Source organism: Acanthochromis polyacanthus, chromosome 6 (genome assembly GCF_021347895.1).
Source record: "Acanthochromis polyacanthus isolate Apoly-LR-REF ecotype Palm Island chromosome 6, KAUST_Apoly_ChrSc, whole genome shotgun sequence".
Taxonomy (NCBI): domain Eukaryota; kingdom Metazoa; phylum Chordata; class Actinopteri; family Pomacentridae; genus Acanthochromis; species Acanthochromis polyacanthus.
In genome coordinates, this window is record NC_067118.1 from 19,337,195 (window position 1) to 19,354,730 (window position 17,536).

At 38.5% G+C, this 17,536-nt stretch overlaps 2 protein-coding genes, 1 long non-coding RNA gene and 1 other non-coding gene across 5 annotated transcripts in view; 2 read left to right on the forward strand and 2 right to left on the reverse strand.

Annotated features, from left to right (window-relative positions):
• Positions 1 to 11,655, forward strand: part of calcrl2 (calcitonin receptor-like 2) — a 36,019-nt gene extending 24,364 nt beyond the window's left edge. For both annotated transcript variants that reach the window (XM_051949655.1, XM_051949656.1), the window contains 10 exons: positions 1,359 to 1,466; positions 1,603 to 1,715; positions 2,881 to 2,972; positions 3,216 to 3,345; positions 3,547 to 3,700; positions 6,305 to 6,365; positions 6,622 to 6,688; positions 7,033 to 7,251; positions 8,396 to 8,437; positions 8,849 to 11,655. In XM_051949655.1, coding sequence (XP_051805615.1) covers positions 1,359 to 1,466; positions 1,603 to 1,715; positions 2,881 to 2,972; positions 3,216 to 3,345; positions 3,547 to 3,700; positions 6,305 to 6,365; positions 6,622 to 6,688; positions 7,033 to 7,251; positions 8,396 to 8,437; positions 8,849 to 9,133 — 1,271 coding nt within the window. In that variant the 3' untranslated portion in view covers positions 9,134 to 11,655. The remainder of the gene's footprint in view (positions 1 to 1,358; positions 1,467 to 1,602; positions 1,716 to 2,880; positions 2,973 to 3,215; positions 3,346 to 3,546; positions 3,701 to 6,304; positions 6,366 to 6,621; positions 6,689 to 7,032; positions 7,252 to 8,395; positions 8,438 to 8,848) is intronic.
• On the reverse strand, positions 7,066 to 14,608 carry LOC127534452 (uncharacterized). The gene is made up of 3 exons (XR_007942642.1): positions 14,529 to 14,608; positions 8,831 to 8,998; positions 7,066 to 7,189 (listed from the first exon to the last, which is right to left on the reverse strand). It is a non-coding gene; the product is annotated as an uncharacterized LOC127534452 (long non-coding RNA).
• On the reverse strand, positions 13,882 to 13,953 carry trnaq-uug (transfer RNA glutamine (anticodon UUG)). Its single transcript has one exon. It is a non-coding gene; the product is annotated as a tRNA-Gln (tRNA).
• Positions 13,951 to 17,536, forward strand: part of LOC110961542 (vitamin D3 receptor A) — a 130,300-nt gene continuing 126,714 nt past the window's right edge. The window contains exon 1 of the mRNA XM_051949658.1: positions 13,951 to 14,365. The gene's annotated coding sequence lies outside the window, so the exon portion shown is untranslated. The remainder of the gene's footprint in view (positions 14,366 to 17,536) is intronic.

Below are 17,536 nucleotides of genomic sequence, written 5' to 3' on the forward strand. Positions count from 1 at the left end.
TTTTATTATTCCATATTTCTTGGGTGACACAACCGAAACCAAATTCCTTGTATGTTGTGTAGAAGTTCCGATTCTGATGTATGCACACAGACATGAAAAGTATAAAGTGGCCCTTAAGCCCCATTTGTCTTGGCAGTGCATGTGCAGCTGGAGTGTTTGCAGTGCAGACTTGGCTGAGAAACAAAATTTATGCGATGTGTGCTCTTGTGGACGTGGAAAGCATGGATTGAACGTAACCTTAACAATGGCTGTTTAGCACCTTCTAGCTTCAGGAAGCAGTAAGGAGCCCATGGCTGTTTTATGCACAACTACAAGGTGAAGTAGAAGCCGCTTGTTGAGAACACTTTTTAAAGCATGCAGTTTTATATGTACGCTATACTGGTTGGTTTACCTACCAACAGTCTCCAATGTGTGCTCACTCTTAGAGAAAATGAGACAGAGGAAGTGAGTCTGAAAGAAAGGAAACTTAGCCTTTGTCTTCTTCACAGTGCCTGCTATTCCCATTCAGTACTTCACTGCCTTTGAAATGTTATTTTGTGCTCGGTTTCCCAACATGCCATTGTGCGACCTGGTACAGCCAGGTTTCCGTCTATTGTTGATAAGCTTTGTGTGGGCCAGCTGTGGTTACACATGCAGTTAATAGAAGCATAACACACAGTTTGTATTGAACGTATAATTTATACAATCCATGTTGTCAGCAGGTTTATTAAAAAATAGTGAAAATTTTCCTTTTGACAGACTCATTACACAGACATTTGCCTTCTCGGCTTAACGGTAAAACTCCAGCATAAAGTTTAAAGTTTTGGAAAGATTGCCTCATCATTTGTTAAAAAAAGGAAATGCACGTATCACAATATGAGCAACATCTTTTACCTTTGCTGCTTGAAAAATACAGAAATCTTAAATAGAGGATGGGTGGGTTCAGTGATCTCATAAATCTAATGGCTCATCAGACAAATAGCGCCCTCTACCGGAACTTAAACTTCCACTCGGAAATTAAAACTGCAGAATGTCCTGTTTTGCGCATCAGTTAGTACTATAGGTGGAGAACTACAAACAGTTTACTGCTTTTGAAATGCCTTGAGGCATTATCCCACACAGTTCTCTTCTTCATGCCTTTATTTCCAGCCCTCTACTTGTTGGGAATTTAAGGTAGCTGATTAACTTAATACATAAGGACTGAACTTGTCACAGGCAATATTTATTAAAGTGTCCTTTAAAAAGCCAAAGCATTCTTTTTCAGGTTATTAAAACCTTGTTAGTATGACTATTGTTTTCCGCATACAGTTGCACAGAAATACACACCTCTAATGTTTGCTGGTTAAAATTCATTGGCTTTTCACCACTACCCTCCGTAGGCCCCTATTGTAATCGTACGTGGGACGGATGGCTGTGCTGGGGAGATTCAGCCCCAGGAACCGTCATGCAGATGTGTCCTGAATACTATCAGGACTTTGACCCTGAGGGTAAGGCCTTCATAGACATCCACTCACACATGCACATCTACTCAGGCACAAGTGTTTTTGTTTTTTATACTTAGAGTTCGGTGAGCTTTTCTTTGCTAATTAAACATGTTTGTGTAAATTCTATTGTTTCCAACAGAGAAGGTTACCAAAGTGTGTAATCCTGATGGCCAATGGTTCCACCACCCAGAGAGCAACAGAGTCTGGTCTAACTACACCCAGTGTCAGGCTTACACTGCAGACAAACGCAAGGTGAAACATTATGCAGTCAGACTACTGTGTATTGCTCTTTACCATGTCTGGAACAGATTTTTGTTATTGTAGTCCCTGTTAGTTTGATGTCCTCGACCAAATTAGAGTAGTGACATTTACTGAGCCTTCTGATAGTCTGGTGACCTGTCCAGGGCCTCCAATGGTTCGCCCTGAGTTAAATGGGATAGACTCCAGCCTGCCCGTGACTCTGGATGGATGGATGGACATTTACTGAGATCAGAGAATAAAAAAAAAACAAGGCTCTTAGTGTTCGTTAAAAGCAATGCCTACCAACTATTTGCTTAATATTCCTGGATTAACGACTGTTTACTACAGTGCCCAGAGTGCACCTTTTTGGGCATGATTTTGAAGAGTGAAAAAACAAATAAGAACAATAACCAGTAAGAATTGGACCAACAACAAAAAGCAACACAAGATGGGTTCATGAGAGATGCTGCTATCTGGTAGTCAGAAGTTTTATGTGCTTTGACAGCTGAGCGTAACAACTTTTATGTTATTATGTTTTTGCACAGCAGTACGCTCACTTCTGTTGTATGCTGTATGCCTATTTGTTCCCAGAAGGCTTATATTCTCTTTAAACATTTCTTTGGTTTCTCCCATGCTGAAAAGCAGCAACTGTGCTTTTGGCATACCTTACTTAGACTATGCAAACACTCTGCCTGCTTTCATTGGTAATTTAAAAAACTTATTTTGTCACATAATCATCCTCAATTTGAGGCGGCTGTGGTAGAGGTGGTAGAGTGGGTCGTTCAATGATGGAAGGGTTGGTGGTTCGGTTCCCACTCTGTCCTACTCATGTACTGTTGTGTCCTTGGGCAAGACACTTTACCCGCCTTGCCTCCAGTGCTGCTCTCACACTGGTATATGAATGTTGGTGTTGGTTGGAGGGGCTGTAGGCGTGGATTGGCAGCCACGCTTCCATCAGTCTGCCCCAGGGTACCTGTGGCTACAAATGTAGTTTACCACCACCAGACTGAGAATGTGTGATTGAATAAATAATGGATTCATTGTACGCACTTTGAGTGCCTTAGAAAAGCGCTATATGAATCTAATCCATTATTATAATTAGTGATGAGGATGATTATATACATCCTCAATATTTATCAAAATGTGTATTTATCAGAATGAACCTTTTCTCCTGCAGTTTACTCTCTGTCTCTACTACCTGGCTATGGTGGGTCATGGTCTTTCCATTGCCTCCTTAATCATCAGTCTGATCATCTTCTCCTATTTCAAGTGAGTCAAGTTAGAGTTTTCTGAATGATTCTAAAGTCTTTGCATATACTGTAAGTCCAGGCTTATTAACTGGATCCACTGCTGGTATAAAAATCAATTAATGGCAACAATACTAAGCTAAAAAAAACAATAGTCAAATCCCGCTTAACTTTTTACATTTAATAAACTAATAATTACATTCTGAAGTACTCTTGTGCTTAAACTCATACTGTTGCTTTGCTCTGTCCACCTCTCTCTTTTCAGGACTCTCAGCTGTCAAAGAATCTCCCTCCACAAGAACATGTTTCTCTCCTTCATCTTAAACTCCATAGTGACGATGACGTGGCTCTGGCTCAATGTGGCCAATAACCAGGCCATCAGTGCCAGCAACCCTGTGAGTCACTAAATTATAAATTATCTCGTTACAGTGATGCATTTCACTTCCCTTGCCTAATGTCCCCATGTTATAGATGTTCTAACTTAATGGTGTGCTCATATATAGATGGTTTTCTGTTTTTGACTCTATTTTTATGGGTGAAAATCTGCTTCTAGTGAACAAAGTCTCAGTGAGGTCCAATGATCTTCTGTCCATCAGGTGAGCTGTAAGATCCTGTCTGTGCTGACTCAGTATACGACTACTTCCAACTACTTCTGGATGCTGTGTCAAGGCATCTACCTCCACACGCTCATCATAGTGGCCGTCTTTGTTGGGGAACAGCAGCTCTTCTGGTACTACATCCTGGGATGGGGTGAGTCAGGAGAATCAGACAATTCTCTGCCATTTGCAGCTCATTTCCTGTGGTGGTTTTTAATGCAAATTGCCTCCATCTGGAGGTCGCATCCATCTCAGACAACATTAGATTGCCAGCTGGGCACATGGCCCAGAAGATTCTATTAATGTCCTTACAGACAACATCCAAATGTGTGTATGAGGATGAGCTACAAAGGGATTATACAAAAAAATCTATTCTTACAATGTAACATCAGCAGACCAATATGAGCTGCAATTTGTGATTATGCATATCATTTGTTAACAGGATGCCAGTAATGTGCTGACCTCTCAAAGCCTCATGAGCTCCACACAGAGTGCAAACTTACATCTTCATCCTCAACAAACACTGTTCTCAAGGTTCTGTTTAGTTTTGCACAACATTAATTTGCTTCAAAATCCCCCCCTGAATATTTGAAAGCATCTGCCGCTTTTGAATCATATGACTGCCTTTTTTTTATTTATTTTTTTTTGCACTAACAGCACACATTTTCAAACACAATTCAGCACAGAAATGAAACCTTGAAGGCTGTGTGGACCTGTGCTAAGTGGGCTTTTCATGTGAAAATTATCCAGGCTTTCTGTGGAGCTGCATTCAAGCAGCTCTTATGTATTAGTAATGGATTCTTTTAGGTCTCATGAAGGCTCGCATCTTTTTATAGCAGTCCAGTAAAGCCCTCCTGTAATGAACGTGTCACGTGCCCTATGTGTCACTCTTGCATTTAGCTCGTTGATATTTCTGCTGGTCCTGTCGCTGAAAACCGACTTATTCTGTCTTGAACTGAGAATGTAACAAAGGACAGCAACAAAGGACGTGACTTAAAAGATTTGAACATTTTGAACAAAAAATGGGATCATTCACTGTCTTGTCAGGAGTTAAGTTGAAAAGATCAGATGTTTTATCTGTCCATTAAATATGAAGATTACAAAGCCCCACAACAGCACCTTTGAAGCTCAATACTCAACATGGTGGTTGCAAAATGACGTTTAAAGTCAACCTTTTTTGTATTTTATGGAGGATGCAGCCAGTTATCAGAGCTTAGCACTGACCACACTTTTCAGACATGGGATATTTAACATTGCTGCATCACCAGTCTGTTGAAGTGACACCATTCTGTCGTTCAGAAATTGTTCACTTTGTTGTTCGTCACAGGTTCATTCAGATATTCCCACCACAGTGATGGAGAGAGCCACGGTACACATGCTATATCTTTTCATTCACGTGACATTGTACAGTATACACTAACACGTTAAATCAGAAATAATAGCGGCTTATTAAAGAGTCCAAATAAGTAACAGCTTGGGTAATTTAAGCTGTGCTAAACAGTGAAAATTCTGTCAGTGTGTGATGATAATCTGACTGCTACTTCACCTATAGGTAAAATAAAAAATAAAAATAAAAAAAAACACCCAACAGGTGTCACCGTAAACTGTGATAGCTGTTTACGGTGAAAAAAAGCACACAGAATGACTTGCCATTAGATCTCGATTCAGCCTGTCTGCATGTCAGGAATCATTTACAATCACAAGTAATTGCTGCTGTTGTTTCATGTAGGTAAATGCATGCAACTCTTTTACTTTCATTTGGATCCTGCTGCCATCTGATGCTGCCGGAATTAAATAAACCCAAAGGAAAGACTCTTGCAAGCAGCTGGAAGCAACAAAACTAAACTTCCGATCCTGTTGACGTTTCATCCAAACCAGTATTACATTAAATGTTGGTGAATCTTACTAAGTTACAGTCTCTTTGTTCACCACAGCAAAGTTTTGTTTTTGTGGACATTTCAGTTTGTAATGGATGTGAAGTTGTTGAGCAAAGTGAAGAAGAAATGTGTAATTCTTTCTTTTTCTTTTCTAAAACTTTATTTGTCCCCAAGGAGCAATTAAAAAGGGCATAAAAGCAGCTTAAGAAGGACAACCAAGCAAGACATGCAACTGCACACAAAAAGACAAAAAAACATTTAAAAAAAATTGTAATTTTAAAGTGCTTTTTTTGTTTGTTTATCGCACGACACTGTCTTTTTGAACAAATATTATTATCTTTCCATGTAACTGTCAGCAAGGCAGCAAATATACTATCATATGTGTATGTACAGTACTGTTCAAAAGTTTGGGGTCACCCAGACAATTTCATGTTTCCCATGAAAACTCACACTTTCATTCATGTGCTAACATAACTGCACAAAGGTTTTCTAATCATCAGTTAGCCTTTCAGCACCATTAGCTAACACAATGTAGCATTAGAACACAGAAGTGATGGTTGCTGGAAATGTTCCTCTTTACCTCTATGTAGATATTTCATTAAAAATCAGCTGTTTCCAGTCAGGATAGTCATTTACCACATTAACAATGTCTAGACTGTATTTCTGGTTCATTTAATGTTATCTTCATTGAAAAAAACAGATTTTCTTTCAAAAATAAGTACATTTCTAAGTGACCCCAAACTGTTGAACAGTAGTGTACATATATAATACTAATATAACGACTATATTCAGGTGCAGTACTGTGATGAAAAAGAAGAAATCCCTTCACATTCGGGGCATCAGTCCGATATTTCAGTTTCTGTTTCTGTTTTTGTCCAAAGGTTTTCCCATCGTTCCTGCCATCACGTATGCTGTGGCTCGTGGGCTCTTCTTTAATGACAAGTAAGATGAAGCATGGCTATTTTTTGCTTCTTTTGTCACAATTATGAAGCCAAAAATCAAATAAACATGAGGAATGCTGCAGTATAAGGTCAACTTTAACATCACTACAGGGCAGGGTGTCTCCACCTTGTTCCTTTCTGTCACCTTCTCCTACGCTGTTTGATCACCTTCAGGCTGAGAGGAACGGAAGGATATTCATTTGCCTCATCAAATAGTATTCGTATGAGTCCCACGAATTTCTCTCTGTTTGTTTCAGGTGTTGGTTCAGCGCACAAACTGACCTGCTCTACATCATTCACGGCCCAATTCAAGCTGTGCTGCTAGTAAGTACATATGTGAAGTGTATTTCATGTGCACCTTTATATTTAAAAGCAGGGTTTTTTTTATATTCATGACAACTCTCTATGTTGATGATGCAGAAGAAAAATCAATTCACATTTAAGGTGTTAAACTCCTGAAAAATGATAGTGTTTAAATGCCATTTAAAGTGACAGCAATCCATTTTCTCAGAGAAGCCTATATTGGCTCTTTATTCAAAAGTATGTCTATAGTGCCACCAACAGGAATAAATGCAGAAATGCACCTTCCCTATAGGTTTAAATCTGTGTTTCATTCTTTTCTTCCACTTTCGTTTCAACCACCCATCATCCACCGTGCATCTATCCAGGTGAACTTTTTTTTCCTCCTGAACATCGTCCGGGTTCTGATCACCAAGCTGAAGGAGACGCACTGCGCTGAGTCCACAGCCTACATGAAGGCAGTGAGAGCCACCCTCATCCTCATCCCTCTGCTGGGAGTCCAGTACATCCTCCTCCCCCTGACACCTAAGGGACACATCAGCAAGGCCATCTATGTTTTCATTATAAACATCTTCTCCCACTACCAGGTACAGTCAATAATCATAACCACAAGCAAAATATTAATGGGTTTTATTTGTTGAACTTTTGCAAAACGTCAGGCAGAGTAAGACCGTGATTAAGCATCAAAAATATGATCAGAGTGGACTGCAATAGAGCTATAACTGAGTATGCTATTCTGAACATACACTAACATTCAAAAGTTTGGGGTCACTCAGACAATTTCATGTTTCCATGAAAGCTCACACTTTCATTCATGTGCTAACATAACTGCACAAAATTCAACACCATTAGTTAACACAATGTAGCATTAGAACACAGGAGTGATGGTTGCTGGAAATGTTCCTCTGTACTCCTATGTAGATATTCCATTAAAAATCAGCTGTTTCCAGCTAGAATAGTCATTTACCACATTAACAATGTCTAGACTGTATTACTGATTCATTTATAAATATTATCGACATTGAAAAAAGTGCTGTTCTTTCAAAATTAAGGACATTTCTATGTGACCCCAAACTTTTGAACGGTAGTGTAAATGTGATTATAGTTCATATATAACTTCATTGGATTAATTTGTAGCCTTTTATACAGCTGTGCTTGAATGAGCCTGTGTTGCTGGTTAAACACAACACTGTACTCAGACTCAAATGAGCTATTTATTGCTCCTCATGTCTAATCATCAAGGCTAATTGATGATTAGAAAACCCTCATGCAATTATGTTAGCACAGGAATAAAAGTGTGAGTTTTCATGGAAAACATGAAATTGTCAAACTTTTGTTTGAACGGTAGTGTACATTTGTCCTTGAGTGTCAGAATTTTCCATTCTTTTCCCAAGACAGGAGATGTTGGACAAAAAGGTCTTTCTTTTTGTTTAAGTTCCACTGAATCTTAACATCAAACTAGCACTTTTTCTTTTTTTGCTCTTTGCACAAAAGCATGAAAGAACCACTTTGTTCTCTTGAAACTTCATCAACTGCTCAGTGTACTAGTATCCTCTAGTTTTACATTCACTGCAACCAGAAACAAAGAAGCTATACCTCATCTGGTCTGTGTTTTTCAAACAGAAAAGAGTGTTTTTCTTCATTAATTTACACTAAATATTCATAGAATAACCTCACTCACTGACGTCTGTTCCTGTATCAATATTTAATTTATGTCTTGATGCTTTGCAGGGCCTCCTGGTGGCAATTATATTCTGTTTCTGCAATGGTGAGGTAAGCTAACATTTCGATGACACCATTAAATCAGCTGAATTTCTTAATATAGTCTTGTTTTAAATGTAAATTTGATTTTATTGTTGTTAATTTAGCTTATCAATGCACCGTCCAGGGGCAGCTATTTATATTTCTGTCATGTCCCTATGTATGATGACAATAAAGCTATTCTATTCTATTCTATTCTATTCTATTCTATTCTATTCTGTTCTATTCTGTTCTATTCTATAAATGCTAAAAACGTACTGCATCTAGGCCATGTTGGATAATGCAAACCGTTTGCCATTTGAGTTTGATCTGAAGATCAAGAATTGAGTAAATTGTATAAATACTATGACATTCATTCAAAACCGAGATAAAATATTGAAAATCGTATTAAAATTTCCACTTAACTGTGATGTTGAACTGCAGGCCCAAACGGCACTGCAGAGGAAGTGGGCTCAGTGGAAGTCTGCTTGGGGAGAAACGCCGATCACCAACAACCACTTCAACTACCACACCAACTCCTCCATCACTGAAACCAGCCGCGCCACCATCAGCCTGGAGCAGCCTCCTGTGGTGCTTTTTGAACAGAGAAAAAACAGCAACTGTCTGCCCATGGCGCAGCAGAAAGCCAACGGGCAGGAAAAGAAAGAAAGCACATGCGCCAACGGGGAAGTGGACATGCTGGACATACGGCAGGCCACCGACATCTGAATGGATGCAGCACAGAGGTGACAGTTGCAGTGCCACACACACACAAACACACACTCTTACATATAGATACTGATGACTAAAAAACACAGAGATTGTAAATGCATTTAACCCTCCTGTTGTCCTCATTTATGGGCACCAAAAAAATTCTTTACTTGTCTGAAAAAAAAATCCAAATATTCTGCAAAAAAAAGTCCTCAAATTTCAGAACATTTGCGAAACCTTCAGGAATAAAATTCCAATAATTCCTTAAAAGTTTACCTTAAAAGTTTTATTTTAAAAAAATCCCCCAAATTTGGCAAGAAAATGCTTTGAAATATTTTCAAAAAATGAGTAAAAATCTTCCCAAAAATATCAAAAGTGATTACATATATATCAGTAAAACTTCTTATATTTTCTTTAAGAACATTCACAATAAAATCAACCAAAATCCATTGAAATTCATTGGGTTTTGGTTGGTTTTTTTTTTTGTGAATGTTCTTAAGAAACTTCCCCAAAATTTCCCAAAAATATTGCAAATGTGGACATCAGAAGTTTCACTGTGAAAATATATTTTTCCCACACTTTCAAACTTTAAAATGGGCCAGTTTCGACACACAGGACGACACGAGGGTTAAAGAATGAAGGTCAGCTGATTGGGTTTTGTATGTATGTATATAATGTCTGAAGAGCACTTAGAGAGCATGTGGCGTTTCACATACAAGCACACACGTTTTTACAGAAACAGCTCCAATTTTTGGACTTCTAAGGACCGAGGAGAAAATGTATTCATCCTTATGGTGCCAACTTGTAATCTTCATGTAATATAGTGCTTTGTTCCTTCTTTTTAGTCAACTTATGTAACTCAGTTACTGTTTGTTTTTTGTAGTTTTTTTTATTAAGAGTTTTCTGTCTGAATTGAGAAAGGTTCAACCCCCAAACCTGACATTAAGATACCCTCAATCTGTTGCCTTATGGAGCCTGTACATGCTTTACCCAAGCGAATCGGTGACCAATGAATGTCAGAGCCCACTGATTTGATTGCACATGCTCTTTTATATGATTTATTTAAGAAGGATAAGAACATCATCACTGGTATGCAGAAACCCAGCATCCACAGCTAAGCTTCACTGACAGAATCATTCAGATTTTGATTTTCTCATGACATGTACCAGAAATAGCATTACGTATGGTGTTCAGAAGCTCTCAAACATACACCATCTTATAGAGCATATGGATTTATATATACAGTATATATAGTATGCATCAACTTTGCACTTCCTGAGCTTTAACAGAAACTCCAGTTTCCATTGATGACCATATTCAAGTCTGAAGCACTTGTCTGTTATTCACTGCTCAATGGCGGAAGAAGTCCGTGGCCTAATTTCAGGAGGAAAACCATTGTTGCTCTGATTAACGGTACTACGACTCATTCTGTACCTCCTAATTCCTGCAGCAACTGTAAAACAGCACAATCAGATTTTTATTTCCTTTGACAATTGTTTTTTTAAGGTGGAGTCAAACAGAAACATGTCCAACACTGAGAAAGTTCTGGTGTTCACAGCTCAGTTTATAACCGTGTTTATGCAGTTAGGCCAATTAGAAATTTTGTTTCAGTGATCACACGTTTTCTAACTTGTGTGACACTGAGCAGCCCGTGCCAAAATATTCCCCACTGCTTTGCCATGAACAGACGGGAAAAGTCTTTTGTATAACGATGTGAATTTTATTGTAATACAACAGGAGATCTTAATCCTAAGTGAAGCTGAAAACATACACTGAAAACTGAAATGAATGTTAGAATGAGACAAGGCTACAGAATTCCATTTTAAAATGTGTCAAATGAAGATGAAACAGAACAAGACTGTGTCAAATTATCAAAATTATTAGAGATAATTGTCTTCTCTATGTCTTATTAACCCCTCCAGTCAACTTGGAAAGGAGACACTTTCAAAGGTTTGTTGTGTCTTTGCTGGTGGTGTTCCTATTGCTTTCTGTGTTGTTGTTGTGGATATTTTACTATGTTTTATGACTTGCATTATTGTTACAATATGCTTTTTTTCAAATGCACAAATTTATTTTACTGCTACTTCACAGACATATAATTTAGCTTTTTTTTTTCTATTGCACATGTACCATGCTGTATGTACACAAACAGTTTCCAAGTCTTATTTCTGAGAGTGAGCTGTGAGCAGATGTGTTTTATTCCAGGATGCATCCATTCACAGCATGCTTGAAATCCAAAAGTTTAAGTGTGGGTATTGTGGGGTACACTGATGCATGGTGAATAAAACACAACCGTGGTAAGAAAACAACTGAGTATGAGGCGGCTCTGTGAAAAGGCAGTATTTCTGCACAGGGAGCCCGTCCTGTACACTTTGGCTGATGCTGCCCAGTAGAGAAACAGCTGTTGTGGACATATTTGTAAAGAAATTTGAGAAACATTCCAATAAAATGTATAAAAAAATGTTTGATTGCAGCATATTACTGTATTTATATTTTTCACACTGCCATTTACGCATGGAAATAAAGTTGTTTGAACATCATCCTTTGGTATTATGTGTGAAAATTATTGCAATTTTGTGATTCACAGTGTGAAGCATTATTACAGCTGTGTACTGTACTGTACCTACACACAGGATGATGGTATTATTACTCAGCGGCGGAGTTATGTGATGATTGACATATGTTTGTCTATCTGTTTGTCTGTCAGCGACATTACTCAAAAATGGATTTGGACCAAGTGATTAGATTTTGGCAGTGATGCAGCTTATAGTCGGGATCCATGGATTTGTTAAAGATATGTGTATTATTGTGAGATAGTGGCACAGTATCACTTTAACAATGGCAAGTAAAACGCTACATCAGCTGCCTGCTGACGATCACATGCTTGTGATCCTACAAGAAATCGACCACTGTGGACTTATTGGAACTCATCCGGTGGAAATGATACAAGAAACAACTGATTAAATTGTAGGGGTGTTTCCGAGTCCCACCAATTCCCGCTGCCTGCTCCATATTTACGTCACACGATTCGGTATCCATACATAACGTACATATACAAAACGCATGCCTGTGCTCAGCGCAAAGTCATTTTGTTTGTGGGTACAGCTACATTAAATGGCCACATTCTATGGTACTGTGATTTCTTGTTGCTCTATTTACTTGCTAGCTATTTTACAGATAGATTTTTATGTGTTACTTTCAATTTTACAACTTCTAAACTATGATGCTTTGTTTAGATTAACCTAGTCAGCAGTTTATGGTACCTAAATCAAAGTTAACATCGACCTACTGCAAATGGAGATTTTATTTTGTGATTTTTTTCTTCCAATTTGCATTTGAAGCGTTTTACATTATTTCAGAGTAAAACAAGAAAAGCACTCACAAAGCGCAGTACTCCGCCAAGGGTGCTCAGTCCTTGTATGATTTCCAATGGATAAAATCTTTAAAAAAATTTGTGATCTGCAGCGGTTGATTTGTAGTAGGATCGCAGTCGTGATCATCAGCAGGCAGCTGACGAAGTGTTCACTTGTTGCTATAGTTACAGTGGCGCAATGATACAAAGATCCTTAACAAATATCTCAATGCAGACTATAAGCCGCATCACTGTCAAAATCTAATCACTTCGTCCTTGTGTCATTTCTGACCTTCCCTGAAAATTTCATCCAAATTTGTTAGCCCGTTTTTGAGTAATGTCGCTAACAGACAGACAGATGGACAAACCAACGCTGATCATCACGTAACTCAGCCGCGTTACTTGACAGAGTAATAAATACAAAATGTGAGACACTGTGCTTTCGGCAAATTCAGGTCCTCCCATTGTCTTTCTTTGCTCAGCTCATGTTCCACATTAATATCAGAGTGAGATTTACATTGTTAAAAACTGTGTGGAGAGATATGTAGTTGTTCTTCCAAATTCTCATACAATAGTCATTTAGGTGACCTATCCTTTAAGTAGTCCAGAAGAGAAGATGCAGGTGTTGGTGAGAAGAAGTTCACCCATAAAGTCCCGCAATACCTTAAATAAACAACTAATTATAATCAGAGTGCTGTAAATCTGCTGCCTGTTGATAAAAAAAACTGTGTCCGTAGCCTTATGATAACCTATCTAATTACAGCAACAGACAATAAACAATAAAATGTGTTTTCATTGCTACTCATTTCTCTGTGGCCATTATTGATCAGTTAGTTTAATAATTAGAGGCACTGTCTTCAAGTTTAGTTACACACGATAATGTGACTTCTACAAATATCTTGTTGTGAGACTTTGAACAGTGAACAACATCCCAACCATTTTTGATTCATCATTGCAATTTATGCTTGAGGGCTTTGACATATAGTCAGAAAGACAGATGAATAGATCCTGGGATGTCTTCTTTTGAATAATTATTCATTCAGATTAATAAATAAATTATCTGGGGCAATTTATGAAGCATTCAGGGCTAAGATCTTGGACACCCAGGCCTTACGCTGGCTCTGAACACTGCAGGAAGGGTTTGGTACCTCAGAGGTGGATCATGACCTATGACAGCTCTTCTGGAGTGCAATCACTCAGGAAATTTTGTCCTCAGTCAGAATTCATAAGAGACATATGGAAGGAAGGTGGTTGGGTAAGGAAGCTAACAGTGACAGTTTACCAATGTCTGACTCTCTTCTTGTGTTGTCGGTACAGAGTTTAGAACTTGTAGCTATACAGATGCACAACTGCTGTTACTTCCATCTCCAACAGCCAGTGTTCACATATTGCGACCAGTTGGAGGAAAAGGATGAGGTCCCACCGAGATTTGAACTCGGATCGCTGGATTCAAAGTCCAGAGTGCTAACCATTACACCATGGGACCAGATGGTACCGCCTTCCAGGCTTGTCGGCCTATCAAACATATGCAGGGCATTTCCCCCTTTGCTGGTCTTGTTTATACATCGTAAATACCACAAATACACAACGTTTTAGCCTGACAGTGAAATTTAGCACGTTGACGTTAGCTACCGTGTGTCATGTTGGTCACAGTGACGCTTTGAGTGAAGAGAAACCTACTTAATGCGACGATTACTCCTGGCGAATTAAAACACCAAAGACTAATGCCGAGAGGGATGTATTTGATGCTGTTAGCTGTAATGACAACAATGGGAAATGGAGGATAGTTATCGACTGTGACAGAACGGCGACACATTTACTGGCTGATGTTTTGGTAGGAAACGCTGCTACCACTTGACTGGACCGCTTCTTCCTCCAGCTTCAGTCTGACGGCTAATGTAAGTAAGGTTACATATCAGTAATAAACGGCTAAGTAGCTAAAGACTGGTATGAATAGGTAGATAGGTAGATAGACAGACAGATAGATAGACATTATTTACTTGACCCTCTGTGCCTTAAGCCATTCTGCTGTAAGGATATATAATAAGCAATGCATCTTACTGTTATTCTGTTCTTTGGTTGTTGTGTTTACGTTGCTAATCCTGAGTTGTTGTAGTAACACAAATGACCACCTGGGGGCAGCAGAGGATCTACATCTGTGTGTTCTTTATACAACCCAAGTGATTTCAATAACGTCTAAATATCAGATGATTCAAAATCGAATCAGCTCTCTGTAATTGCATTTTTTAAAGTGAAACAGTGGAGTATTTCTTTCTATGAACGATCAAAACCAAATACTTTACTCTCCCTAATGTAGGGATTAAATGGAACAAAAGTGAATACACTTGTGGTCAGTGACACACAAGTAAAAAAAAACAGCAACCCTGTAATCACCAAAACACTGTTAAGTCCACGTGTGATTTCCAATCAGCCTAAGTGAATGCATTGTCGGTTGATTGAAATGGTCATAAAATGAAGAATTAATGTCACAACTTGGCTGTACCTATTTGCATGTGTGCATTGTGGCTCCACGTTAAAAAGAACTGCCAGATTGATTGTGAGACTTCAGACTGCTGAAACGAAACTGTATCAGTAAGCAGGAGGTATAGGACAAGTCAGCACCACTAATCAGGGTCACAGGGGTTGTCCTAAAATTACAGCACTGACAGTGTACTATTTGCACAATTCGTCCAAAACACATTTCTAAAAATAACACCAAAAAAATCTAATCATAAAAAACTTGGAGTTGGCCAAGTATTTCACCTGACTTGTATTTAAACTGTGATCTTATTTCGGGAAACAGAAAAGCAGTCACATTAAATCACTGACAATGTTATGTTTTCTGGGCTGCTGTGATGGATGTGTTCTGGTATGTTCTTTATTTAAGCTTTGGCTCTAAACTCACAAATGTTGATTACACTTTGCGTAACCCTCCTGTTGTCCGAATTTACGGGCACCAAAAATATTGTTTCCTTGTCTGAAAAAAATCCAAAAAATCAGCAAAAAAATCTCCAAATTTCTGAAAATTTGCACAACCTTCAGGAAAATTTTCCAGTAATTCTTTAAAAGTTTTATTTAAAATTAAAAATCCCCCAAATTTGGCAAGGAAATTCTTGTAAATATTTTTCAAAAAATCTGTAAAAATCTTCCAAAAAATTCTAAAAATATCTAAAATGATTACAGATATATCAGTAAAACTTCTAATATTTTCTTTAAGAACATTCACAAAAAAATCAATCAAAATCCAATGAATTTCGCTGGATTTTGGTTGATTTTTATGTGAATGTTCTTAAGAAACATTTTTAACATTTCTTTTTTCCACTGAAAAATGTTCAGAAATTTCCCAAAAATGTTGAAAATGTGGACATCAGAAGTTTTACTGTGAAAATATACTTTTCCCCCTCATATTAAAACTTTAAAATGGGTCAGTTTTGACCCGACACGAGGGTTAAGAAAACCAACTTGCTCTGCTTATTTAAATCATGTCTTTTCCTTATGAAAAAGGTTACATTTTAATCCGCTCTTAAACAAATTCACATCTCTACGCATGATTGCTTTTGCCCCTGTTCTGCAGTTCTGGATAATTGCAGAGAGAAGTGGATCAGCTTCTCTCTCTCTGTCTTTATGGCTGCAAGCCTGTTCCATACAGATCCATCCAGCCATAGCTTAACGAAGGGTGCTGTGAGGGTACATAAACCTGGTGTCCCACAGCTTAGTCTATACTAACAGCTTAATGTACACACACTTAGCTGTGCCTTCACAATCCCTAACACGTAAGCAGACCCCCCCTACTCGACCCATTGCCTCTTTAGCCCCATTAAAGAACAGCCCACATACGCACACACACATGATTAGGCAAACGCTCACAAACACAGGATATCTGGATGCATAGATTCCCTCACATTGGACCAGCTAACAGCGGCTGGTTGTAAACTCGATGTGGTGCTGGACTTTGAAAGCACAGATGTGGCGGAGATCAATCCAGGGGAATGTAAGGTTGTCTGGCTGTGCTGCTGCTTCAACCTATGAACCTATGTGCTGGAAGTAGGCCAACCACACTGGAAGAAATGAATATTGTATAACAGTTTGTTTCCAATCTCCCTGCCACGGTACAGCGATGGGATTTATGTATAATTTCATGCAGTGATCCAAAACAGTATTTCCCATTTAAGAATGTGACAGCAACATAGCATATTATATGTAAAATTACATGGGGATCATTTAAATAGATACATAAACATTTATTGATATTTTGAAAGAAGGATTTGAACCATTTAAGAGGAAAAAGAGTGAATAAATGTGTCAAAAACCTATATACACGTCACACTACTCAACAGGGCATGCATAAACCCACACAGGACTAGATGGGTCCCTGCTATTTCTCTCTGTAATCCCACCCTGTCTAATTTGGGCTAAATCCTAACGATAATCTCAACTCTTGCTTGTTTGTGGCCGGACAGCTACCACACCCATGCAGGGTAATATGGACTGTGTGTGCTGAGCTACCTGCCAGACAGGAATACAAACAAAAGCTAACGAGTGGCCCCTTCCTCTCTTTTATAGAGTAGTCCTTCTGGTTTTGTCTCACTTGTGTCTCTTGTGTTGATGCAGAAAGTACTAGTGCGGTGCATGATGAGAGGCCTACCATACAATGGTTCCAAACCTGCCACTGCACTTCACTGCATGCCACTGTCAAAAGTGGATTGGATGTATAATTTTTAAGATAAAAACAAATCTTTCATTTATTGGTGATATTATGCACTGTTTCATTTTGTTTAGATTTTTTATTGCTTTGTATTGTTGACGTTATTGATTAATTGCTAGAAATATGTGAACCGCTAAGTGGGACATGCATGACAAAAATGTATTCTACTTTAGCTGTAGTATCTGGTTGCACCAAGAGAAAACACCTCTTACTGTTTAACAAGGTGGAATTACCATTGTGTGCCTGTAAGCGTTCATCAAATGAGGTCACCTCCTTGTGCAACGGATGACTGACAGTCATGTCCAGTTGTTTTTGTGGCCACGAAATGTATATACTCAGCTAGCGACCGGCCACCATGACAGAG